The sequence below is a fragment of the Balaenoptera physalus genome, assembly GCF_965194825.1.
Source record: "Balaenoptera physalus genome assembly, chromosome: 19".
Classification (NCBI taxonomy): domain Eukaryota; kingdom Metazoa; phylum Chordata; class Mammalia; order Artiodactyla; family Balaenopteridae; genus Balaenoptera; species Balaenoptera physalus.
In genome coordinates, this window is record NC_138900.1 from 16,832,831 (window position 1) to 16,856,902 (window position 24,072).

General features: G+C 52.2%; 2 protein-coding genes across 16 annotated transcripts; both read left to right on the plus strand.

The window, feature by feature from the left end:
- The first annotated feature begins 24 nt into the window (after positions 1-24).
- DMKN (dermokine) lies at positions 25-12,100 on the plus strand. Of its 14 annotated transcripts, none has more exons than XM_082438137.1 (15): positions 27-623; positions 685-744; positions 1,229-1,300; positions 2,000-2,037; positions 2,731-2,764; positions 4,230-4,280; positions 4,425-4,472; positions 4,661-4,708; positions 7,320-7,376; positions 7,761-7,808; positions 9,605-9,646; positions 9,955-10,080; positions 11,056-11,079; positions 11,188-11,231; positions 11,793-12,100. In XM_082438137.1, coding segments are annotated over exons 1-15 (1,095 nt in total). In that variant the 5' UTR covers positions 27-221; the 3' UTR covers positions 11,794-12,100. The 14 variants fall into 14 exon arrangements, with proteins under 14 accessions (XP_082294265.1, XP_082294263.1, XP_082294262.1 ...); XM_082438138.1 differs by lacking the exon at positions 2,000-2,037 and adding an exon at positions 1,051-1,073 and having other exon boundaries at positions 28-623; positions 11,188-11,235; XM_082438131.1 differs by having other exon boundaries at positions 29-623; positions 11,188-11,235.
- Positions 12,101-17,740: 5,640 nt separating this feature from the next.
- Positions 17,741-21,215, plus strand: KRTDAP (keratinocyte differentiation associated protein). 2 transcript variants are annotated; one of them, XM_082438313.1, is made up of 6 exons: positions 17,742-17,896; positions 19,269-19,310; positions 19,407-19,448; positions 19,626-19,670; positions 20,322-20,379; positions 21,058-21,215. In XM_082438313.1, exons 1-6 carry the CDS (start codon positions 17,810-17,812, stop codon positions 21,084-21,086), a joined length of 303 nt encoding a protein of 100 aa, XP_082294439.1. In that variant the 5' UTR covers positions 17,742-17,809; the 3' UTR covers positions 21,087-21,215. The 2 variants fall into 2 exon arrangements, with proteins under 2 accessions (XP_082294440.1, XP_082294439.1); XM_082438314.1 differs by lacking the exon at positions 19,407-19,448 and having other exon boundaries at positions 17,741-17,896.
- Positions 21,216-24,072: the final 2,857 nt, after the last annotated feature.

Sequence of the window (24,072 nt, forward strand, 5' to 3'; positions counted from 1 at the left end):
CCAAGCTACAGTATAAGGAGTAGCGGCGGGGAGGAGGGCTCTGGGAAGACAGGGACACCTGGGAAAGGAGAGAGAAGGCTGCAGACCTAGAGGAAGGGAGAACGAGAAGTCAGAAGGAAGGAGAGAAGGGAGGAGGGCACGCAGACGCAGGGAAAGGGAAAGGGCAAGCGAGTAAACTTGGGTGGGAAGAAGACACTCAGGAGAGAAGGAACGAGGCAGAGATGAAGCTACAGGGGTCTCTGGCCTGCCTCCTGCTGGTCCTGTGCCTGGGCACTGGGGAGGCTGGCTCACTGCTGAGTGGAGGGGAGAGCGTTGGAGCAGGGGCCATGGAGGCCACTGGACACGGGGTGGGAGAGGCCATTGGACAAGAAGTGGGAGAGGCCATCAAGCACGGAGTCGGGGAGGCCACTGGCAGAGGGGATGGAGAGGCAGCGGGTTCTGGAGTCAAGGAGGCCATGGGCCCCGGGGTGGGGGACAATCTCGCCCATGGGGTTGAAGATGCGGCCCATGCTCTTGGAAACACTGGGAGTGAGGCTGACAGACAGGCTGAGAACGTCATTCAGCATGGAGTGGTTGCTGCCCACAGCTCCTGGCAGGGGATGCCTGGCGGCAACGGTGCTTTGGTGAGTGGCTGGAAGCCGGGTGTGGAAATGGGAGGCTGTGGGCAGCTGGGTTGAGAGGCAGGCAGCTGTGGCCCAAACTCCCTATGGCTCAGGGAGAGGCAGCGACAAGCCAAATGCAGAGGTAAGAGGAAGAGTCTGGAGAAGAAGAGGTGTCTGGATGCGTGTGATAGAAAGTGGGAGAGACGAAGAGGAAAGAAAGACGGGCAGGGGAGGGGTTGAGGGAAGAGGCAGATCGGACAGGGGAGAGATGGGCGTGGGTAGGAGGCTTGAAAGAGTGAGATGGGCATGGAGGAGAGACGCGTTGGGAAAGAAAGCCAAGCCAAGGAAGCAGGAGAGCCTGGCCTGTGGGGATGGCTTTGACTGAAGTCTCAAACCTCACCCGTCCCCTTCCCTCTGCAATGCACCAACCGCCCGCCATCTGGCTCAGGTGGAAGCTCGAGCAACTCTGGGGTAAGAAGACAGGACAACCTGAGGCATTCTGCAGAAATTCTGCTCCCCTCAGACTGGGCGGGAAATATTCCTGAGCAAGGGAGGCCGGGGAGGGAGGAAAGCAATCTCGGTGTCCTCATCTTTAGACCTCACTCTGGTCTCTTCCTGACCCCCAGGGAAGCAGCAGCGGTGGCAGCAGCAACAGCAGCAGTGGTGGCAGCAGCGGTGGCAGTTCTGGGCTCCACTGGGTAAGTTCGCCTTTGCTGAAGGCAGAGGTGGGGCCCCTGGTGGTCCCTGCTGAGGAAACCCACTCCGAGGTCTTCCTGAAAGCTGCCAGCCGCAGGGTAGGTGGCGTCACTGGGGTTTTCATCCTGGGCTCCCTCGGCTCCTCTTCCCCACCTTCCCAGCCTCACCAGGAAGTGTTGCTTACATGTGCCCTCTAACTTCCGGAAGAGGTGCCCTGCCTTCTGTGCTCGCTCTAGCCCCTCGTCATCCACTCCGTGATGCCGGGTGTGCTCTGTCTCCTGCCTAACCTCTAGTTCTGCAGGCATGTCCACTTGGCGAATCGGACTAGAGCTGGGGTAGTGGATGGAGCAAGAGAGGTGGGCACAGGGAAACATGACACTTGTTTGGGAAGCTCCCAGGAGGATGGGGGCAGGACCGCACGTGGAAACTTAAGGACATTTACAGAGCTGAGGTGGAGACACTAACAAATGCAGTGTCCCTACGTGAGGGGTGAGAGGGTCAGGAGGGGACCACTACCTGGCAGCCGGATTGGGATGGAACTCCCATCAGGGGGCCTGCAGAGAGGGGGCACAGCTGGCTTCCTTGGGGGTCTGGGAAAGGTCTCAGGCAAGAGGAGGGTCTCAGGCAAGAGCAAACCAAGTGTTAATTTACTGCTCCCTGTACTACCCGCTTTTCCCCCCGCACCTACAACCGACCCTTAGAAAACTCTAGAAATTTTGATCAAGGCGGCTACTCCCAGGTAAGGATTCTAGGAGTTCCTTCCCCTTTCTAGGTTCCAGGAGAGGGTGAGGGGTGAGGAGAGGCAGGAGGAGGGCCGAAGGAGCCCCAGGGTGCCAGGGTCACGGCTCTTATGAAGTTGGGCTCCAGTGGCTTTTCCACCCCTGGCATGAAGTGGAGGATGGAAGGCAACAGCTCAGAATCCCCCAGTTACCCCACATTTCCAAATACACGTGGCCACACCTACCCTTCTCCGTGCCCCGAATAACTTCCCTCCGTGACTGACCGGCTGAAGATGGCACAGTGTGGAGCTTGGGGAGGGCGTTAAAATATCATAATGCCTATTATGGGATGACTTCCTGTTTGGGGAACGATTTGGGCCCTTGCAAGCCCTTTGGAGACCCCACGTGGACTCTCGCTTTCCCTTGCTGGGATACAATACCAGCTTCTCCTCGGGTAGCGGGGCTGGAAGTGGTGGGAACAAACCCGAGGTGAGCGTCCGGCGAGCGCGTGCCTGTGCAGATCTGCCCCAACCGTGGGAAGGAAAAGAAGAGGCGCTGAGGGATGGGCGGGGAATGGGCTGACTGCCGCCGGGTCGGCGGACCCGCGGCCAGCCTCGGGGTTAAAATGCTGCCATCTGGGGGCTGGACTAGGTGCCTTCGTGGGAACTGAGAGTCTTCCCTTTCTCTCTCCCACCGTGCGACAATCCACGCAGTGAAGTCCACGTGTCCGGGGAATCTGGGGGTCAGGTGAGAGCCGAACTTGCAGTGACTGCAGTTCATCACGGCAGCTGTGCGCCCTCCTCAGTGCAACTCCGCTCCGCCCCGCTCCTAAGGCTAGCAATGGTCCCAACCCCCTCTCTGGGGAATTTACAATCTAGAGGGAAGAAACCAAACACATGCTCCTAAAAAGACTAACCAGCTCCGAAGTAATAATTAATTGCAGATCCTTACATGATATACCTCACAGATGGGGCTGTGAAAAATCGTATGAAAACCGATCCTTTTAGAAACATGATTGTTTCAAATGCCCTATATCCGGCCGGCAAGCAGTATTCGGTGACTTCTTTGAAGGAGTTTGGAAACAGTGTTTTGAGAGCGTACATTTCCCTCCTAGTTCTTCTGGAAATCTGCCTCTCGGTCAGCAACTGCTGCGCTGACAGAGGAAGTGTTGGCTAAGGCTCACAGGAATCACCTAGAGGTCTTGTGAAAATGCAGATTCTGATTCAGCAGGGCTGGGGTGGGGCTGAGATTCTGGTTTCTAACAGGCCTCCTGGTGAGGTTGCCAGCCCGTGCCCCAGGGGTGAGTGGGGCCCACAGGGCGAGGAGCACGCCCAACGGGGAGGAGGAGGCAGGCGCGGGGGGGTGGAAGAGCTCCCTGGAAGAGCTCCTTGCATATCAGGGATACCAACCTTTCATGGGTAGACAGGTTTTAAGAAACCCTCTCCCAGTTTGTAATTCTATTTCTAGTTTTATACATACCGAAGTCTTCCATATATAGTGAGGTAGAAAAACAGACAAAAATGACAGAATAGTCATTTATTTTTATTTTTTTAAACCATATTTAAGAAGGCAGGGTTGACAAGTGGAAAGGCAGTGAACTTTGGTTCAGAAGGTGGGGGTTCAAACGCCAGCTGTGTTACCTGTCATCTGTGTGTCTCCAGGCAAGTCGATTGACCTCTCTGAGCCCAGGCTTCCTCTTGGGTAAAATGGGGACAGCAAAGCCTAACTTGTTCACCCCCCTCAGTTGCTGCAGAGCTTTCTGCATCGTAATCACATCAAGGTGGTTCAGAGTCCCAACACTGGAGTCTGACACGGAGACAGATGCTGAGAAAAGCTGTTGGACAGCTCTACGTTTCAGTTTCTCCGTCTGTAAAGTGGAGGCACCTCCACGTGGGAGAGTGGCGGGTGGAGGCGCAGTGCCCCGCGCACAGTGGGACTGCATATTGGCTACTAGCAGTGTTTGGGGGAGCAGGGCATGGGGGGGAGCAAGAATATGGATATGATTCAAGGGACTGGGTGGGGTTATTCTGCTGAGCAAGTAGCGAGTCAGTCCAGGAAGGCTTTCTGGAGGTGGGGCTCTTAGGTACTGTCTTGAGAAGAGGAGAAGGTGGCTTGACCAGAAGCGGAGAAGAGTGGGCCAGGAGCGGGATGATAGGTGGCATGCACGACAGGATGTAAAGCCTTGACCGTCAGTTCCCTTTTCCCCACCCAGGGGCAAGGGTCTAGCGGTGGAGGGGAAGCTGTCAATAGAACCAACACCTTGGTGAGTGAGGACATCACTCCTCCTCGGGCCGGGACCATGGTGTCAAGCAACGCCTGCCTCCCCCCGACACCCACACGTCCTGCCCCTGCCTCGAGCTCACAGCGTGGGTTCTTACTGTCATCCCATTTCTCATCGGTCCCTTAGAACTCTCAGACGTCTCCTGGGCTCTTCAACTTTGACGCTTTCTGGATGGTGAGTTTGACAAGAGTGCTCTGTTCACTCTCCTTTGGAAAATCAAATCTTTGTCCCTTGGTCCCACAGGCTGAAGTCTTCTTTCTATAATGACTGCCAGCAGTGGCCCTTGACCTCTCGTGTCCTGGGGCCCTGAGCCAATTACATTATGACCCAATTTGGTCATTCTCCTTTTTTTTTCTCTGCAGAATTTAAAATCCATGCTGGGTTTCATTAACTGGGACGCCATCAACAAGGTAAGAGCTGGAAGGCCGTTCATTCTCATCTTTGTGGGAGAAGGATATAGGGAAGAAAGCTAAACCCTTGCTTGGTGAGCCAGGGAGCAATGATGATGGTGACGAAGAGAGCATTCCAGCCAGTGCTTTAAAAAGAAAAGAGGAAAACAAGGAGGAAGGACAGCAGAGACCTGAAAAGAGAGGGAGAATTTGGAAACAGCTGGGAGTGGGGGACGAGGAGGGAATGGGCCTCTTTCCTGTCTCAACATGCAGACCTGAACTGGTCTGAACCTCAGTTTCCCCTTCGACACCAGAAGGTTAAGGGGAGAGTCAGTAGGCCTAATCCTCAGGAACCAGAGAGGAAGCAGAGGCAGAGGTAGGGGATGGACCGAATCATCAGGTGAAGCTAAAAGACCACCTGAGGACTGATGCCAATGGGAAAAGGAGGCGAACACGCCGAGAGCCTGATGGTGTCATCAGTCTGGGCCCTGCGCATATGTAATCTTAGGAGATGCTTGGGGCCCAGAACCTGCTTCTCCTTCCTCCCCGCCCACCCCTTCCTCTTGCAGGGGAAGCCCTGGCCAGGCTGATTGGACACCAGAATAGCAGATGTACCTCCAGAGCAGAGGGCGTAGACTGGGAGGAGGGGTGAAGGACAAATGAACAATCCAAATACCAAAGGCAGAAGCTGCAATCTGCGGTCCACTGATTGTTTGATTCATTTTTAAAACACAATATGGCAGCACCGGGCCCCTCTTTCTACGGCCTACGAGAGCCTAGAGCCGAGAGGCAGCTTCTTCCTGCCGTGGAGACTTGCTCTCCGGTGGTCAGACTCCCACTGCCCTGCACAGTTCTTCTAGCCCCCCGCCTGGCTCCTGTGAGCAGTGTAGCTTCTGACCCTTCACGTAAAAGAAGGCAGGCTAGGACCCCTGCCCTCCAGAACTTGTGAGGGAGGGGGTTGGTGGCAGGTGGGGAGGCAAAGGGACAGCCCTCAGGAACGTCACTTTCTGGCAATAAGGTGGGGCGTGAAAGACAGGAGACGCAGAAGCTCCCAGCTACAGCGGAGTCCTGTTTTGGATGAACGACATGAACCAATTAGACTGTTTTGTTCTGTTTCGTAGAGAACTGTCTCTGGTAGGGGTGAGACTCCTTACCACGGACCACGGGGCGAGCAGGCCCCTGAGCATGGGGCACTTAGGGTCTGATGGGAGCCCCAGGGCACACACAGATACTTCCCAGAGGGCCAGAGGACTGACAGCCAAACGTTTCTGCACATCCAGGGGGGCAGTAAGGGGCGTGCTTGCAGTCAGGCAGGATTCATTTGGGGTGGCTCCCCCGAGGATCGGGTCTCCTAGGAAAGGGGCAGGACAGAGGTGGGCAGAAAGGAGGATGGAGAGCCCCCAGCTCCTTCACGGCGGAGGGAGGGGTGACGAGGCAGCCGAGGACTTCAGCCAGGGTGAGGAGTAAGGCCGGGGGACCGCACATTCCTGGCAAGTATGGGGGTGAGGTGGGTTTCAAGCCCAAGCTGGACTCTCTGGATTTGCCCCGATGACAGCCGTGGGCCAAAAGGTCCCTGCAGATTTCCGGAGCAGGGTTCCAATCTACCCTTGCCTTGGGCCACTAGTCCCTGAATTCCTAGTCCTTGAGCTCCCCCTTAGAACTTATTTCTTTGCCCAGGACCAGAGGAGTTTTTGCACCCCATGACCTCCAGATGGATGGGGGCCTCCACCCATTCTCTTTTTTTAAAAATTTTAATTTACTTTTTATTTTTATTTTTGGCTGCGTTGAGTCTTCGTTGCTGCACGCAGGCTTTCTCTAGTTGCGGAGAGCGGGGACTACTCTTCGTTGCGGTGCACAGGCTTCTCATTGCGGTAGCTTCTCTTGTTGCAGAGCACGGGCTTTAGGTGCACGGGCTTCAGTAGTTGTGGCATGCGGGCTCAGTAGTTGTGGCTCGTGGGCTCTAGAGCACAGGCTCAGTAGTTGTGGTGCACGGGTTTAGTTGCTCCACGGCGTGTGAGATCTTCCCGGACCAGGGCTCGAACCCATGTCGCCTGCATTGGCAGGCGGATTCTTAACCACTGTGCCACCAGGGAAGTCCCCCTGACCAGGGAAGCCCACCCCCCATTCTTAAAACACCACTATCTCCCCACTAATCTCAACTCTTGGCCTTGAAATAAATATTAGCTGTCCCAGACTCCTGGCCTCTGCTCCTTTCTTACATCTCCACTGCTGTTCCAGGAAGGGTTAGGAAGGGGAGACTTCAGCCCTACAGCTTTGGGAGATGGGCTGGAGGAGGCGTGGCAGGTGAAAAGGTGGGAATGTCAGGGGCAGGTTCTGGTCCTGAGGTTTTGCTACAGCTGTGTTCTGCCTGAGGCTGGGGGGAAACGGGGCTGGAGAAGAATGGTGTCATGTGCTGTGTATGTGACGGAGGGGTGGTTAGTGGCTCCAGAGACCTAGCTTCTCTCTCCTTGTTTCCAGAAACAGTTTTCTGGTGTCCCTAAAGACACCCAGCTCCCCCTGGACCTTAGTCACCGTGAATCCTGTAGGCTGAGGGATGGTGGTCGCAGGAGCAGGGGCTGAGGTGAGCAAGGGTCAGACCCCCTGCTCAGCTGTTCCCCACTTTCATCCACAGGGCCAACTCTCAAAGCCCAGCACTCGCATCCTCCTCTACTTCAGGAGACTCTGGGAGGTAGGAGAACTCTCCTTCTTGGAAGAACTGAGGCTCCTGGTCATCCTTCCCTTTCCCCTCCCTCCCTCCAGGTAGCTACCCCTCCCTCAAGGCAGCTACCCCTCCCTCCAGGCAGCTACCCCTCCCTCCAGCCTATCTGTCACAGAATTCCCCCTCTTCTCACCTTTGAGATAGGTAACCTCACCCAAGTCTTATCACCAATGTCATCAGAAATGCTAACACCCTCAGTCTCCTGTAGGCTTATCTTTATCTAACCCCAAACTACACCCAGCCGCCAAAGCCTGTTCTTGAACATGATCTTGATACTTTCCCAGCCAGCCGCCCCCCTCCACCCTTGGAATTCTCTTTCCTCGTGGCCCCGCTCATCTCTCCTTCTCCCTCCAGAACTTCAAACGCAACACTCCTTTCTTGAACTGGAAAGCAATTATTGAGGTAAGGGCAGCGGACCCCCTCATTTCAGGGTCGGGAAAGCTCGGCTCTGAGGACACGGGGTTCTGGGTCCTGGGCAGTGGCTTGCAGATTCTGTTCCGGTTCCTCCCCCTCCCTGCTGGGGGTGGGGTGCCTCCCTCCCTTCCCACTTTCCTCCCTTTGTGCAACGCCTCACGAGTGGAGGTGGGATGGGAGAGGGAAGCTGTGAGCCACTGAAGAAGGAGCAGGGTGGGCGGTTCTCCCTGGGATAAAAGCCGAGGTCGAGGGTTAGGGCCTCCACAGGCCCAAGATCACGAAGCCAGCCACTGTCTCCGCCTGCTGGGCGTGGCCTGGCTTGGGGGAAGCCACAGCTGCGTGGGTACTGCAGGGTGAGCAGGTGGAGGGGACCATGGGGTGGGGAAGAGGGAGGGACCTGGGACTGGGGTCAACTCTCAGGGCTGGAAAGGGGTCACTAGGGAGGAAAGTTGAAGGGCGGCGGGAGGGCAGTATGCATGGGCGGAGGGTGGAGGGTCATGGTCGAGTGCAGGCAGGTGCAGGGGGTCTGATTATCTGGGTTCTGGGAAAGATGGGCAGGGCCTCTGGGTCCTGTCAAAGGCCATACATCCATTCTGCATGGCCAGTGGCCTTCGGGAATCGGGACCCTTGGGCACTGAGGCAAGGGCTGCCCACTCACTTGTCCATGTGGGCACGTGAGGCTGGACAGATGGGGCCACATCGTCTGATTTTTCAAGAGAAGCTAGAAATCTGGTTTTCAACTGTTTGCAACTAATTTAATTTAAACATGTGGACCAAGCAAAAAATGTCTGGAGGCCTGTGGTCTATCAGTTTGTGCCCACGGTGTAAGGCCTAATAGTGGGGTTAGAATTCAGGTATGGATAAGGCAGAGAGTTAAGCCAGACTTGGGAAGAACATTCTGACCCTGAGAGAGAGAGAGAGAGAGAGAGAGAGTGTGTGTGTGTGTGTGTGTGTGTTTCTAGTAGAGAAGTGACAATGGCAGGAACTAAACTTCCCTCCCACTGAGGAGGTTTTCCCCTTTGCCTCCATCGATCGGCAGGGGAGGTGGCCTGCGTGTCTGCAGTGCTTCTTAAGGAGCCTCCATCTGCTTTCTCGTATTTCTCCCCTTCCTTCCTCTCCTTTGACCCAGAGCTAACCTAACGTACTTCACTTCGCCTCTATGGATAACAGACCGTCCTTCCAAGGACCCTGTAGAGAACAGCATTTGGGAACAGGGATTAAAAGGTCTATGAGGGGAGCAGGGTTTGCTGCAGGCAGAAGGCAGGCTGGGGCCGAGGTGCCCAGCTCTGCCCCGGGAGCTTGTGCGGGTACCGCTCATTTGTTATTCTAGCTCCGGCTCCAGGTGCCTGGGTGGCGGAGGTGTTGCCAACCCGTTCTCTACCCTGGCTGCCCAATGCTGAGTGTAGAAATCTGTCCTGTGTCTATCTGGGCCATCAGTTTCCTCCAGGCCTTCTCTGTAGGCGGCACTTATCACAGACCACTGAGAGGGGTGGGGTGGGCCGGGTGGGATGCTGGGGCTCTAAAGGGAGGGCAGAGCCTGGGCGGTGGGATGCTGGAGCCCCGAGAGTCCGGCAAGGCCTGAAGCACCACGGAGCCACCCTCACCCCGGCGCCCTCTCCCTTCGCATCTGTGCGTCATCGGACCAGAGGAGGGTAGGCGGTGCTGGTCAGGTGAGCCTCTCCCTCAGGATGCCCTGGAAGGTCCCTGGTTCCTCTCAGCCTTGCTCCCGGGTCTGGCCAATCTGCAATTCTCTCTCCTCATGCCCCTTTCTGTAATTTTCTCAGCCTGGCACAGGATGCCAAGACGTGGAAGCTGTAACTTCTAAGGTAAGGTAACTGCCACCCGACCACCTGATTCAGACTTCACTTCTTTCGTTGGTCTCCTCGCCTCACCTCCCCAGGGACACTTGAGGAGCTGGGAGAGGTGGGGAGGGACGAGGGAGGCAGGGCCATCTGGGCTGGGACCATGAAGCGAGGTGAGGGCGTGGGCTCTCGCTGAAGGAGATTCTGTAGAAGAAAACACATGACACAAGGAGGGGAGGAGGCAGGGGCTTTGAGAAAGGTCCAGCCAGGGCCGGGATGTGGGAGCAAAATGCCTTCATCCCTTCTCTCCCGCCCCCTGCTTCCTTCCGCAGAACGACGATTATAACCAGCAGACACACCCTACTGCCACTGGGGGGCAGCACTCAGCCAAGATCCCCACTAAGGGAAGGCTTGCAACCGCCCTGACTCCCACTGCATGGGGTCTGCCTGGGGGCGAGGTGGGTGAGGCTTTCACTGCCAAGGTCCTCTGGGTAGGCTAGCTGAGGCCGAATCCTGTTCACTTTGATAGTCATGTCTCCTCACCCCTGTGCAGGGGGACTTCAGCTCCCTGAGAGCAGTTTGGAAGAGAAGGGTAGAAGGTTCACACCCACTCACTCAGAAAAGGTTCTAGGGGAGCCGTGGGTGCATTACCTGCCATGGAGAAAACTGGGACCCAAGATCCTCTCAGTGAGGAATATAAAGCTCCAAAAAAAAAAAAAAAAAAATCACATGACACTCGGCAAAACAGACAGACAGGTTTCCTTTGTCTGCTTTCCACCTCTTTAACTGCTGACCTCCTGGGGAGAAGAGGCTAGCCCAGAAACTCTTGGTTGGTGGGAAAATAAATGCTTCCTTTCACAAAGGAAATAACAGGAAAAAAATTTGAGGATTTTGTTTTATTCGGGTGCAAAGAAAACAATCTGATAAATTCAGTAAATGAATGTGCTAAATACTAATTAGGCTGGTTAAAAACAAACAAACAAACAGGCAGTATTTCCCTCCATCTCTCAGAATAATAAAGCCCCTGCCCTTGGGGAGAGGACTTCCACTGAGAGATCAGAAACTAGCTGCTGACTGAAAGGAGGTGAAGATGTAGTTAACACTACCTGTGGGTATCCACTTCTGCCCATCGCTCATCGCTCATGGCCAATTTCTATCCCCCTAGCAGGCAGAGGGAGACCTACCTTTCCTCTTTTCACTCCCCTTGGTCAGTGTGTGCTCAGGGACCATATTCAATATGATCTTAGGTAAAATGCACTCAGGGTGAGAAATCTGCTGTGGCTGAAGGGCCACAGTCAGACCAAAGGACCTTTGGGGTGATCCTGGTCTGAGCCTGTCCCCGCCAGGGGCCCTTCCTGAGCCCTAAGGACATGGTCGAGTACAGACAGGACACTGAGGTCCTCACCTCACCTCCTCTGGTCTTCTCTTTACAGTGGGGAGTCACGATTTCTTCCTCGGTAAGTACTGGGGCACAGAAAATCCAGCTGGCGAGAGAAGGGGTCTGAGGCCAGAGGGTGTGCCGGGGACGGTGCTCTGTCCACTCAGACACTCTCCTCGTCCTGCAGGCTTCCCGGGCGCGACCTGACCTGCTGCAGTGGGTGAAGTTTTGGTAGGTGAGTGTCAGAGTGAGCAGTGCCAGGCTGCATCAGCCGGGAGCTGAGGCACGGTCGCCCGGGGGTGGGCGCGGGGAGGGAGGGCTGGGGGCTTGGCACTCCCTTTGCTCTGGGTGGACGCACTAAAGGTATTAAGGAGGAGGAGACCCCAGTGTGGGGTGTGGGGAAAGACTCAGGAGAAAATGCCCTAGAGCACTCGGAACACCCTCTGAATGCTGGGTGGTGGCCTGACCGAGGCAGGGCCAGGTGGGGCCAGAGAACAGCAAGGCAGGCTGGGTTCAGGAGCGGGAACAGCATAGGCATTGTCCGGGGGGACGGGGTCGGGGGGACTAGAGCGAGGTGAGCCTTTCGGGTTTAAAGGTTCAGAGGCAGGAAGACGTGAGTCGCTGGTGGGGAAGAGGTAATATTTGCTTTAGGGAGTGAAAGTGAGGGGACCGCAGGTGGCATAGGCGGGACACGAGGGAACTGTGGGCGCAGAAGCTGGGTGAGAGGATGCTTGGTTTCAGCAGCTCTAGGAGTGGCCGCGTTCTACCATTTTCTCCTTTCTTGTCTTCTAGAAAATCACTTCCAACCGCGACCGAAGCCCTGAAAACCATCAGTCATCAAGGGACCTGACTGTGCCCCTCCCCCAGCTCTTGCTCTGGGTGCTAACACCTGCTTTTTCTAGGTTGGGGACCTGTCTGTCTGTCCCTTGTTTCCTCCCACCCACGGTGGTGTCTCCTTGACCATCGGCCTCAGTGGATACGCCAGCCATTGCTTCACCTGCTCCATTTTGTGACCTGAAATCACCGTGACAGAAATTCAGGAGGCGTGTCCTACTTTAGAGTTTCTCTGTGGAAATAAAACATGAGTCTTGTTTCCCTAAGACTTGGGCAAATTTTATTCTTTGATACTACACTGGTGGCCTGGATCAGGGTGGAGGGAAGAGGGAGGTCCAGGGGCAGGTAACTCGCCTTCTTCCTGAGAGGGGTATACAGGGCGCGCCGAGAGAGGGAAGACTGGGAGGTCCTGACGAGAAGTAGCTATCGGATCTCCCTGGGCCTGGGTTTCTCCATCTGTGAAAAATCATCTTTGCCCAATTTACACGTGACTAGCAAGCTTACTGCACTTGGAGCAGTCACGGACGTTCCACTGGCCTGAGAAAGCCACAGGGAAGCTACTGAAATCAGGAGGTGGGAGTTAACGGGCTGTTCCAAGAGAGGAGACCCATCCTGGAGGGTCAGGGAGGGGCAGGAGGAAGAGCGCGGGGCCAGCAGAGAATACACCTGAGCCTCGTGCACACACCATGGTATGGACGAGGGTGAGTCTGGGTTGACGTGTTTAGGAAGCTGGGGGGAGTGGCGAGTACCCAGTCCCTTGTCACGTGCCCTAGAGGCTCTCCAGGAGACAGAGGGGTGGCGAAAAACTTCTACTCCATTCATGCACCAAGGAAACAGCCAGAAGCTGGGGTGCAGGCTGAGTCCGGGCTGATCACCAGCCGAGGAGCCCTGGGCACGGGGAGAGAGGGGTCTGTGCTTAGCGTCTCTGAGCAAAGTCCCGCCAAGCCCACACAGTGAGCCTAAACTAAGGGGCCCCACCACTCTCTGACACCTCTGAGGTCCTTGACCTCCCCTCGGGGACCGGGAAATGAAAGGAGGCCAGGAAGCACCCTGCCAGCTAAGTGACGCCCTCAGAGATTACAAGTTCCCCGAGGGCACGACCGACCGCTGCCTGCCTTGATCATTGTTCCATTCCCAGGGCTTAGCACAGGGTCTGGCACAGGGTGGGCCTCAAACAGTTGATGAATACATGAAAGAAGTCGGGCCCAAAAAGGACTTGGGGGAACCAACTTGATGTGCATCCTCTTCTCGCTTCTGTCCTTAAACTGCGGCTCCTGCCTTCTATTCATCTTGGGTTTCACGTGGGAAGGGAGGGCCTTGCGGTACCCCCTCGCAGCCACAGGGAAGGGAGCGCGGCCCGTCCCGGGGCTGAGGCTCAGTCCTTCCAGCTGACTGACAGCGGGCTTCCTGGGGTGTGGGGTGAGCGCTACAGACTGCTGGACCTCGGGTCGCCTCGTGCCAGTCCCTGAGGGACTGAGGGAGAAGCTGAAGTGGTCAACATGTTTCTGGACTTGGGGCGTTCCTGGTCCAAAGGGCTGAAAGCCACCCTCTGAAGTTTAAAGCACTAGCTGAAGCAGGCTAAGGCCCTCAGGTGTAAAGGACTCTCATAAACTGGCAGGCCAACCCCTTGTCCTGCCAGAGCCTCTAAAGCAGCTTCACGGCAGAGCCCCTGACTTTCGATTCTTCCCTAACGTCCATTGTCCCACGGCAGCCAGGGAGAAGCCCCTGCTCAGAATCCCCCACAAGCTCCATTAGTTGTAGAATAACATCCCCTCGGCGTGGCTCAGCACCATTTGGCTCTGGCTTCCCTGTCCAGTGTCAACCTGGACCTGCTGGGAAAGGCTCCCAAGGAACACTGCTGCTACCTTTCCCTGGAGCCCGAGATCCTCAGAAGGATGGAACTTTAACGGCTTTTGGTCTAAATTCAAAACCCCAAGCCAGCTTAACCAAGGACACCTGCCCAATCGCTATCACATCACCTTGTTGTATTTTCTGCACAGAACTTGTCATATTCTTGAAATGATCTTGTTTCCTAATTTTTTGTTAGGTTATAATCTGTCTCTCTTTAACTGGCACGTAAGTTTCACAGGACAGTTTCACAGGACGTAAGTTTCCCTGTCCATCTCAAATCCTCAGCACCAGGAGCCAAAATGGCTGTTTAATAAATATTTGGGTTAGAGGATGGAAGGAGAGAGCAGAATTAAGTGGGCTCAATCCAAGAGGTCTTCCTGGGAGAAGTTTAAGCAAAGCGTGCACAGGGCAGAGGGTGGGAGGTAAAGGAAGAAACCAGACCTGCTGGGCAACGTGATTGCTTTCTTGGGTGTGACCCTAACACCGGCAGAGGGAGGACAGGATGGGACAGGGGTCCCCTGGGCTCTGCCCCCCAGTAGCCCACACCCCAGCCCCCTTTCTCTCCAATGATTCTAGGCTTTTCACCTAGATGCTCACCAAGACCCTGAGGCCCCAGTGTGCATCCCTTCAAATCCCCCATTCCTTCCCTGAACCCAGGAGGCTGGCTCCCAGCCCCTAGGTGTGTCTGTAATGTAGCAATCAAGGCTGGGCCTGGCCTCCTACCCACACTCAAGTTCTGGCAGATTTGGGGTGGGGTGGGTGAAGGCCTGTGGGAAAACAGGGGTTTACTGGTATTCTCGGAGTGGGAACTAGATCAAGCAGACTTGGAGCTGGGGTGACGCAGAGCCAGGCTCTGTGCCTCTGTCAGACTCCACTAACCCTCTGTGATGCAGCCGACGCTGAATTCCAGGTAGCTTCTCCTGCCACCCGTTACCCCAACCGCTGGGACCCTCTGCCGGTGGGGATCCCCCTCCCCTCTCTTCCCCAGCCTGCCCAACCATTGGACACTGGACCCTCGGGGAACTCAAACTCACTGAGGCAGTTTAGGTGGGGGAAGGGGAGGCAACTGGGAGAGAGACCCTAGACTCTAGATTAGCATTTACAGCATAGATCATGTAAAGCCAAAATTACCCTTGAAAATCCATCAGGATGGTGCCAAATGGAGATCGATCATAAGTCTAGCACAGCCAGTTTTTTTCCTCCAGAAAAAGAACAGAATTCCTTCGGTTGTGCACATGAAGTAGCAGGCTTATATTTAGAGGCATTAGATAAAAGAACCCATCTTTAAACACTAGAACTTCAAACACTAGAGCCTGAAGACTGTCTTTTAAACACACACTTGCTGTGACAAGATGCTCATACTATAAGAGGCATCTGGAATCTGAGGCAATCACAGGTTCACTCTGAGGCATATGCTCATTGAGTACCATTCATCTCTTAGTTCTCTGTTTTCATTTGGCAAGAGCATAGTTTAACCCACTGAAATTAATGCATGTCTGCTTAGAGCTGCCACCTATGGCTGTGCAGGCTGCATATCACAAAAGGACACCTGGTCGAGAGGACAAATGGGGGTTAACTGCAGCCTTGCCCCCCGACTCTCAGGGCATGGGTCTAATTCACACAGGGCGCTAGGTGGGCTGGCCGAGGCCCTTGGTAGGACACAGTACAGCAAAGGGGCAATACAGGTGCAGCCTCTGGAACTCTGGGGTTCCAACACTGGCCTTGCCACACCCTGGCTGTGTGACCTAGGGTGAGTTATTTAACCTCTATGTGCTGTGGTTCCCCTGCCTACAGAATGTGGATGATCGTTAATACCTGTCTCACAGAAGCACTGTGATATTTCAGCGAGATCGTGCGTTTAGAATACCTAGCACAAGGCCTGCCACAGAGTACGACATCAATAAATTGGCTAACATTATTATTAGCAGCATTAGCATGAGGCGGAAAGGGAAACAGGGAAATCAATTTGTTGGAAAAGAAAGCTGGAGCCCAGCAGATGATGGTGTTGGGCTGATCTGTTGCTCTGGAATTACCCAGGCTGAAGTGCTCCTCCGCTAGCAGGTCTGATTGGACTTCATTACTGAATATCAGCTCTCCTTTGTTGATCCTTCATTCTGCTCATTCTTCATTCAACTTCATTCACAGTTGACGCTACGGTGACAGAACGGTGGTAAATGAGCTCTTTCAGTCCCTGTTAATTAATTGGTGAGAATTCATTACACATAAAAACTTGTGTCCTCCAGAAAAACCTTTTGGGGAGGTGCTCCACCCATCTGTCGTTTTCTCACTCGTCCCCTCTGGGAACCAGCCTCGCGTGACATCTACGTGACATGGTCATCTGTGCTTAGCAAGTTTTCCTCAAGCACTGCCTCTTCAGGTAGCTCTGCGAAAGGGGAGCTGCCATTAGAAAAACGGAGGAGCCTTCCTGAGGCTAAAGAGGGGAAGGATGTTGGGGACTGGGGAGTGGGGGCAGGAGGAGAATTGAACTGAAGCTTCTGGGGTTCATGAAGACCGTTGGTGAATAAGATCCAGCCCGCTTTGCCTCCAGGCCTGCTATCTCTGTGTATTGCATCAGGATGGGGTAAAGAGGCCATGCTGAAATGAGGTCTTGCTTTGTCCTGGCAGCACCTGTCTATGTTCCAGCACCTCCCTATTACACCAGGAACCGGTTGGGCCACCTGAGCCTCAGTTGTGGAGAACGCTACTTGATTAGGATGTTTTGTCACTTTGAGGTGATACAACTGCCAAGCTGGGGGAGTGGGGTGGGGAGCAGAATAAGCCCAACGAAATGGTGTAGGCGTTCAGAGTTCAGGACCTAGAGCCCAACTGGGTAGCTCTAAGACCTATTTTTGCTTTTTTGTGTTTCTCTACTCTTTTTTTTTTTTTTTTAAATTTTTGGCTGTGTTGGGTCTTCATTGCTGCACAGGCTTTCTCTAGTTGCGGCACACGGGCTCAGCAGTTGTGGTTCGGGGTCTCTAGAGTGCAGGCTCAGTAGTTGTGGTACACGGGCTTAGTTGCTCTGTGGCATGTGGGATCTTCCCTGACAGGGGATCAAACTCGTGTCCCTTGCATTGGCAGGCGGATTCTTAATCACTGCACCACCAGGGAAGTCCCCGTGTTTCTCTATTCTTTGTCTTCTTCTTAGCTCAAGACAGTTACCTCTCTGACGACCCAAGAGTATAAGATGGGCAGCTGGATAATGGATCCAGCCCCAAAGGAAGAAAGCGCACAACTTGGTGGAAGGATGCTTGAATTCTAAAATATCCAATCTAGCATATGTTGAATCCACCTCCACTGTGTAAGGGCATGGTGCTAGGGCATGGTGATATAAAGGTGATTAAATCATAGTTCCTGACCTCAAGAACTTGATATTCTAAGAGGGAAGAACACAAGTTACTCTAGGTACAATGCCAGAGAGATACAAATGAATTGCTAAGGCAATTACGAGAAGGGAAAAGTTTGGGGAGGGGGATGGCAGATGATGGGAGACATCCGGGAAGCTTAATTCGGGATGGATGTTGGGTTCTGAAAACAAGAGATGAGAGAAGGGCATTTTAGGCATAAGGGGTAACATGGGCAGCTGCTTGGAGGAGGAAAAAGAAGGGTATCTTTGGTAAGGAGTCCAGTTTGGCCAGAAAGTGAAGTATGTGCAATGGGAATGAAAGAAGGAAAAGTTAGAAGGGTGGGTTGAGGTCAGAGCATGGAAGGCCTTCAATGCCAGTATAGGGAGTTTAGACAGAATTGGATAGGGTGGGAAAAAGCCTGAATTATAAGAGAGGAACGAAGAATATAAGGAAAAGTGACAAAGACAAAAGGAGAGGTTGCTTGGGTCCCATGGCCAGTCCCTTGGAGGGACAGGTCCAACCTGTCTCCATCTCAGCTCCATTTGCATGAAGAGCCCCATTGCCAGCCTACCTTCCAAGTGCCCAGGGCAGAATGTGAATTGAGAAATCCAAGGTAAGTGGGAAACAGTCCACACCTCCCCTTCCCAGAGCCCCAGGGGTGGGCGACAGAATCTGGGGGTGAGTCAGAAGGGTGGGGACCCCAGTTCTGTTCAGATCTGCCTCCCTGGGAATATAAAGGGCAAGCCTTGCCTTGCCTCAGAACACCCCAAACTTGACACCATGAAGATCCCAGTTCTTGCTGCTGTGGTTCTTCTGTCTCTCCTGGCGTTCCATTCTGCTCAGGGGGCTGCCCTGAGCAGTTCTGAGGTGAGCACCTCACCTGGGTTCTCTTTCTCTTATACTATTAGCTGACTCAATCAGTCACTGGATAAGCAGCTCTTATCTTTGGCTATTACCAGGGGCTGTATGAGAAGCTGGGGCTCTGAGGAAGGGAAGAAAGGAGGAAGGAGACAAAGCATTCCTGGGAAGGGGCAGAGAGGCTTATATTTCTGGAAAGGATGGTAAAGTGTGGGGTAGAGGCTGGACATCCTGAGAGGAGAGAGGGGCTGAAGTTGGTTGGCTGGGTTGAGCCCCACATCTGTTTTGTTTGTACCCCTGGGAATGGCTCTCAGGTGGCTAGAAGCGCCCTGCTACCTCTGGAGCTTAAGCCATATCAAGAATCCTTAGGAGCCAGTCTCCAGCCAGGAAAAATCCTGAGGTCCCTCTCTCCCCACCTTATCGCACTGTGCGGGGGATGGGGGAATGTCCATGCTGGATTCGCGAGTCTACGATAGGGGTCACAGACTCCACTGCTTAGGATCCCAGCAAGTGATGTCGGTGAGCAAGAGTGCTGGTGGGGCCTCAGGGGAGGTGGAGTGAATTTGCCCAATCTGGAAGGGGACAGTCTCTATGCCATCTGACTGCTGCTAAGTGGGAAAATGTACCCAGTGTGGCCGGAGTTTAAAAATTTTCAAGAGAACCTGGAAATCGGATTTATGAATCCTTACTAATTAAAAACCTTTAATTCAAATTAAAAACCAAACAAACCAAATTGCGATGAGATCTAAACATTTGGGTCTAGCCTGTAGGCTACCTGTTTGTGACCTCTGTGGTGGGAAGGAAGAAATGAGGGGCAATGAAGCTGGGCAGCTGAGGTTGGGAGGGCGACAGATCGGAGGCACTGAAGTCCGGGGGTGGGAGGTGGGCTTACCAGCTGGAGCAGGGAGACGGAGACTCAAACTTTGGTGGCAATTCAAGTCACAAAGCAAACCCACCTCCAGCAAGTAAAGGCAGACAGGGCACCTCAGAAACTTGGCTCCCACCTGCCTTCCAATCTCCCGCGCCAGCTCCATGGGCTGAGCGTGGGTGTCTCAGGAACACCCCGAGTCCACGGCAGAACCACACTAGCTCGTTTTTCTTGGGAGGAATCCTCTTTCTCCACCCTCTCCTCCTGCTGCCGGCAGTGGATGCGGGCCTGGGCTCCGACTTCTCTGTCTCCCACGTGCCACTCTCCCATCCCTTCTCCACATCTGCACATCTGTCAATCATCCGCCACGCTGGGACAGAGTGGGTTAACGGAGGCCCCGTGGTGGGGAATGGGACTGGCCTGTGCAGGGAAGCAGAGCTGGCAGAGAGGGTTTGGGGAAGGGGATTTGCCATCGTGTGATCATTTGTCCCCTTTCTCCCCTTCGCTTTCCAGGAAGGAATCACCGTTGGTAAAAATGTGCCAGGATCCAACGAGGTAAATCCCCTGTTTTCCCACCATCTGACTATGAGTTCGTCCCCTATCTGTTCATGTTCCTAAATAACTTTCTGAACACCCTGCTTCTTTGCCTAGGCCACTTATGACCAGTTCCTGAACGTTGACAAGTTGCGATCTGTAAGTTTAATTCTTTAATTCGGCCCCCATAAATATCCACATCCTAAAGGAGATCAAGGCCTGGGTAGAGAGCTTGCAGAGCTGTCATGGTCCTTCACCTTTCCCAGAGGGCTAGGGGCTAAGCTCTGTCCTTCCCTGGAACTGATCCTCTTCTGGTCTCTTTCTCTCTCTGTAAAGGTTTTGGAGGGGAATGAATTCCTGAACTGGCACGCCCTCGTAGAGGTAAGTGCTTGGGCACCCTTTTTCTCCTGTTTGTCCGGGTAGTGGCAACGCATTCTAGTCTAGCCTTTTTGGTTCTTTCCTGGGTTCTAGGAGGGAGTAACTCCCACTTGGATGCTACCCAACTGAAGAAAACTTCCCGGGGAGGCTGTCGTGGCCAGACCTTATTTTCCTAACGTGGCCCACAAAGACAATCTCTGAAAAGGAAGAACTTAATCAGTCAAGAGTTTATTCGAATTCCCTCATCCTCCAGGAAGAAACTGAGGTTCTAAGTTGGGTGACTTACCCAAGCTTAGAAGGCTAAGTCAGTGGTAGCGCTGGAATTAGAGCCTGTAGTGCATGACCCCGCACATACTCGCTACATGCTCTCTTGCAAATGTCTTCGCTTCTCTGAGTCTCTATCGCCTCATCTGTGATGTGGGGACGAAGACAGTACCAACATCAAAAGACTGCTATGAAGACCAAATGAAATCATGCCTGTAAAGCAGTCAGTATAAGGCAGGCACAGAGAAAGTGCTCAGGAAATATTAATGCTTACTGTAATTATAAAACAATGATACCGTCACCACTACAGAGAGCTCTTCAGCAAGCGCTTACTGATCCTTGCTCACCTGACCTGTAACACATCACTCTCATTCTCTTTTTCTGTTTTAGTCTGTCAAAAGGAAACTCCCTTTCCTCAACTGGGATGCTTTTCCTAAGGTAAGAGGCAGTGGGCATTAGGAGAGAAAGGAGGCTGGGGGTGAGGGAAAAAGCAGAGGATCTGAGTGGGAGAGTGGGGAAAGTGAAGGCAGGATACACCTTCTTCTGATCAAAGCTAAGTAAGTCACACAGAGAAAGACAAATATCATATGATATCACTTATATGTGGGATCTAAAAAAAGGCTACAAGTGAACTTACCTACAAAACAGAAATAGAGTTACAGATGTAGAAAATAAACTTATGGTTACCCGGGGCGGGGGTAAAGGCGGGGAGGGATAAATTGGAAGATTGGGATTGACATATACATACACACTACTGTATATAAAATAGATAACTAATAAGGACCTACTGTATAGCACAGGGAACTCTACTCAATACTCTGTAATGGCCTATATGGGAAAAGAATCTAAAAAAGAGTGGGTATATGTATATGTATAACGGATTCACTTTGCTGTACACCTGAAACTAACACAACATTGTAAATCAACTATACTCCAATAAAAATTAAAATAAACAAAGCTAAGGGAAATCGCAACTACTATAGCTCAGAGGAGAACAGGAACTTAGACTGGGGCAGAGATTCCTTTCTACCAGGGCCCCACCCTATCCTGGGCTTTCTTAGGACTCCGGCTCCCCGCACCCAAGGGTCTCCAAACTGACCGTACCCTCTCTCCCCACAGCTGAGAGGAAGCCGTGCAGCTGCCGATGCCCAATGATCAGCCCCTTCGAAACCCAGCACTGCTGATACCACTGAAAGAGGGGGCCAGTGTGGGATCTGATCACCTTCCTATCTATGATCACTCTTTGCTGCCTCAGTAACTCCAATAAAATGTTTTCCAAACAAACGGCTCCTGTATCTGCATCTCTGTCCTTATCCTACTGGGCTCTAGAAAGGAATTAAGATGGAGTGGGCTCCAAGGCTGATAGGCAGAAATCTTGACTTCTGAGAGGGTAGTAAGTGGCGAGACAGGAGAAAGTGGGAAGGGCAGGTATATCAAGCTGGCAAGAGATCCCTTGTGTCTTAGCACCTTAGTACTAGTTGACATCCTTGAGAAGCATGAAGCTGTGAGTGGTTTGGTAATATCCCCAAGGAAGCAATCCTGCCCCCTGAACTCCTGGCACCCTCCCTGACCTGCCTTCTGGGAACCTGATTCCTTTGATGGTGGCAATCTGGTATAACAGAGCTATGTGGAATCCAAGGCTCAGGACCCAGCTTAAATCATAAGAGCTCACCTGAAATCCTTTTTTTAAAATTAGGTAGGTTATAAATAAAGAACACTGGTGGTGTGACCCTGGGCCTTTCTAAGCCTCCTTTCTTTATCTGTGAAATGAGTGTGGAAATAAACAAGAATGATAATAGCTACCTTGAGGTTTTGTTATGAAAGTCAAATGAGATAAGGTGTATAAAGCCCTTTGCACAGGGCCAGGCATAGAGCAGGTACTCAACAATTGCTTGTTTTCTCCACTAACCGCCCCCCCACCCAGAGCTACCACTCATTATTGACTCACTCACTCACTCACCAATCCATCCATCCATCCATCCATCCATCCATCCATCCATCCATCCATCCACCCATCCACCCATCCATCCATTTACTGCAAAGGTCTAGAAACGTGGAATGGATTCAGTTCAGTTCCTGCAGACGTACTCTGTATGGAATTTGTGTGCTCTGTGTGCCTGCTCTGTGTACTTAAAATGTTGAATTAGTTGGGATTATTTCTGGTTTCTCTTGAAAACTGGGAAAATGAGAAAACAAGGAACCCGCGATTGACTTAAATCCAAGTAACAGCTGCCTTCTTTACACACGACGTGGTCTCCAGATCAGCAAAGTTCGACTTGGCAAGTTTCATTTATTTAATTGTCTTTTGGCTCTTACAAGCAACTGAATTTGCAAATTATGGCCTGTAGCTTACTTGAAGAGGTAGACTACATAGGGAAATTAAACTTGTGTAGGGGGAGGAAAAACTTCCTTCTACCCTCTTGAATTCTGTGGCTGGCCTAATAATTAAACTGACATGAGACAGATTAACAGGAGAAAAGCATACAAATTTAAGTTTTTTTTTTTTTTTTTTTAACACATACACAGGTGTCTTCACAGAAGGAAAATGAAGACCCAAAGAAGTTGTTAGGTCCAAAAGCCTGTAAGGTACATACCTTTTTACAAAAAGAATGATAAATTGTGGGGATGTGACAAAGCAAAGGCCCTTGGACTAGGGGCAATAAATCGTGGCTCAGTCACTAGGCAGCATGTGAGGGAAACTAATGGAAGATAAGGGTTATTTTAGTAAGTTTGTTTATGCAGACTGGAGTCAACTCTCAGTCTCTGATGATAAGAATGTTCTTCTCTTCCTGATACAGGGAGGGCACCTTTCTCAAGGCAAAATTTACATCCTGCTCTTAGATAGAAAGAGGGAGAGCCCTTCCTGTATCTGCTGTTTCACAAGTGTCTTCAGCTCAAAATGATCAGTAATCAATAATTGAAGAAGAATATTTTGGGGTTGCATGTTCTGAATCCCTTCACTTGGTTCCAGCTTTCAAGGAGCTTAAAGTCTAGATGAATAAGACATGTAAATGTTGTTTATACCCATCCTTCTACTTAACTTACAATAAGAGACACACACACACACACACTAATGAGAAGCAACTTATAAACGGGCTCATTAACGGAAAAGAAAAAAATGGAAAGTGGTCAAATGTCACAATCAATTAAAATATTTAGCAAAGATTGAGTGCTCATAAACTGGGTGATAGGAAATGGAGTAGAGAAAGAAGGAGGGGAAGTCCTTAAGCTACATTTATTGAGTGGCTAGGTTTTAGGGGAGGATACAAGTCATCACAGAGAAGGCAAGAGTACCTTTGAGATAAAGCAGTTCTCAAAGTGTAGTCCTGGGATCTGCAGCAACAGAACCACAGGAGAATTTCCGAGAAGCACAAATTCTTGGGCTCCACTCCAGATCTACTAAATCAGAAACTGGGCGCGGGGCCCAGCAATCCATGTCTTAACAAGCTCTCTAGGTGATGCTAACGGCTGAGAACCACCGAGAAAGGAAAGCAAGAGAATGATTAATGCAAAATTCAGGATAGTGGTTACCTCGTAGGTGGAGAGACCATCATGTGACAGGGAAGGGGCACAGGAAGGCGGACGGAAGTGACAGAAGGCTTCTATTATTAATGTTTTAATTTTTTCCTTAAACATATCAGAGGGGAAGAAGAAACATCTTTTCCTTCTACCCTTCGAGGTTCTTGGCTGGGTCTCTGTGACGAAAGACAGGTTAACAGGAGAAAAGCATACAAATTTATCTAGTATAAGTTTTACGTGACATGGGAGCAATCATAAGTAAATGAAGACCCGAAGAAGCGGTCAAACCTGTACGTTTTTGTGCTAGGTTTGATGGAGAGTGGGAAGTCATGGGAAAACGTGATAGGACAAAAGGGATATGAGCTCAGTGTAGTAAACTGGGGAAACTTAGCAAGGTGTGTTCACTAAGATTCCTCTTGGGGGGGGTCCCTCTATCTTCGAGACGAGGATGATCCTTTCCCCTGGGTAGAGGGAGGGCACTTCTCACATGAGGGTCTTAGGACTTGCTTCTAGGGAACGTCAGTGAGTCCTTCCCGCACCTATTTTCTCGAATTCCTTCAGCTTGAAATATTCAATATGCTAAGGCACCATATTTTGGGGTAGTGTGTCCTGAACCCCGCCA

Coding starts and splice junctions, on each gene's coding strand:
- KRTDAP (XM_082438313.1), top strand. CDS start 17,810: ATGAAGATCCCAGTTCTTGCTGCTGTGGTTCTTCTGTCTCTCCTGGCG. Junction 19,449..19,625: donor ACGTTGACAAGTTGCGATCT/GTAAGTTTAATT, acceptor CTCTCTGTAAAG/GTTTTGGAGGGGAATGAATT. Junction 19,671..20,321: donor ACTGGCACGCCCTCGTAGAG/GTAAGTGCTTGG, acceptor TTTCTGTTTTAG/TCTGTCAAAAGGAAACTCCC.
- DMKN (XM_082438131.1), top strand. CDS start 222: ATGAAGCTACAGGGGTCTCTGGCCTGCCTCCTGCTGGTCCTGTGCCTG. Junction 1,301..1,999: donor GCAGTTCTGGGCTCCACTGG/GTAAGTTCGCCT, acceptor ACCGACCCTTAG/AAAACTCTAGAAATTTTGAT. Junction 9,647..9,954: donor TGGAAGCTGTAACTTCTAAG/GTAAGGTAACTG, acceptor TTCCTTCCGCAG/AACGACGATTATAACCAGCA.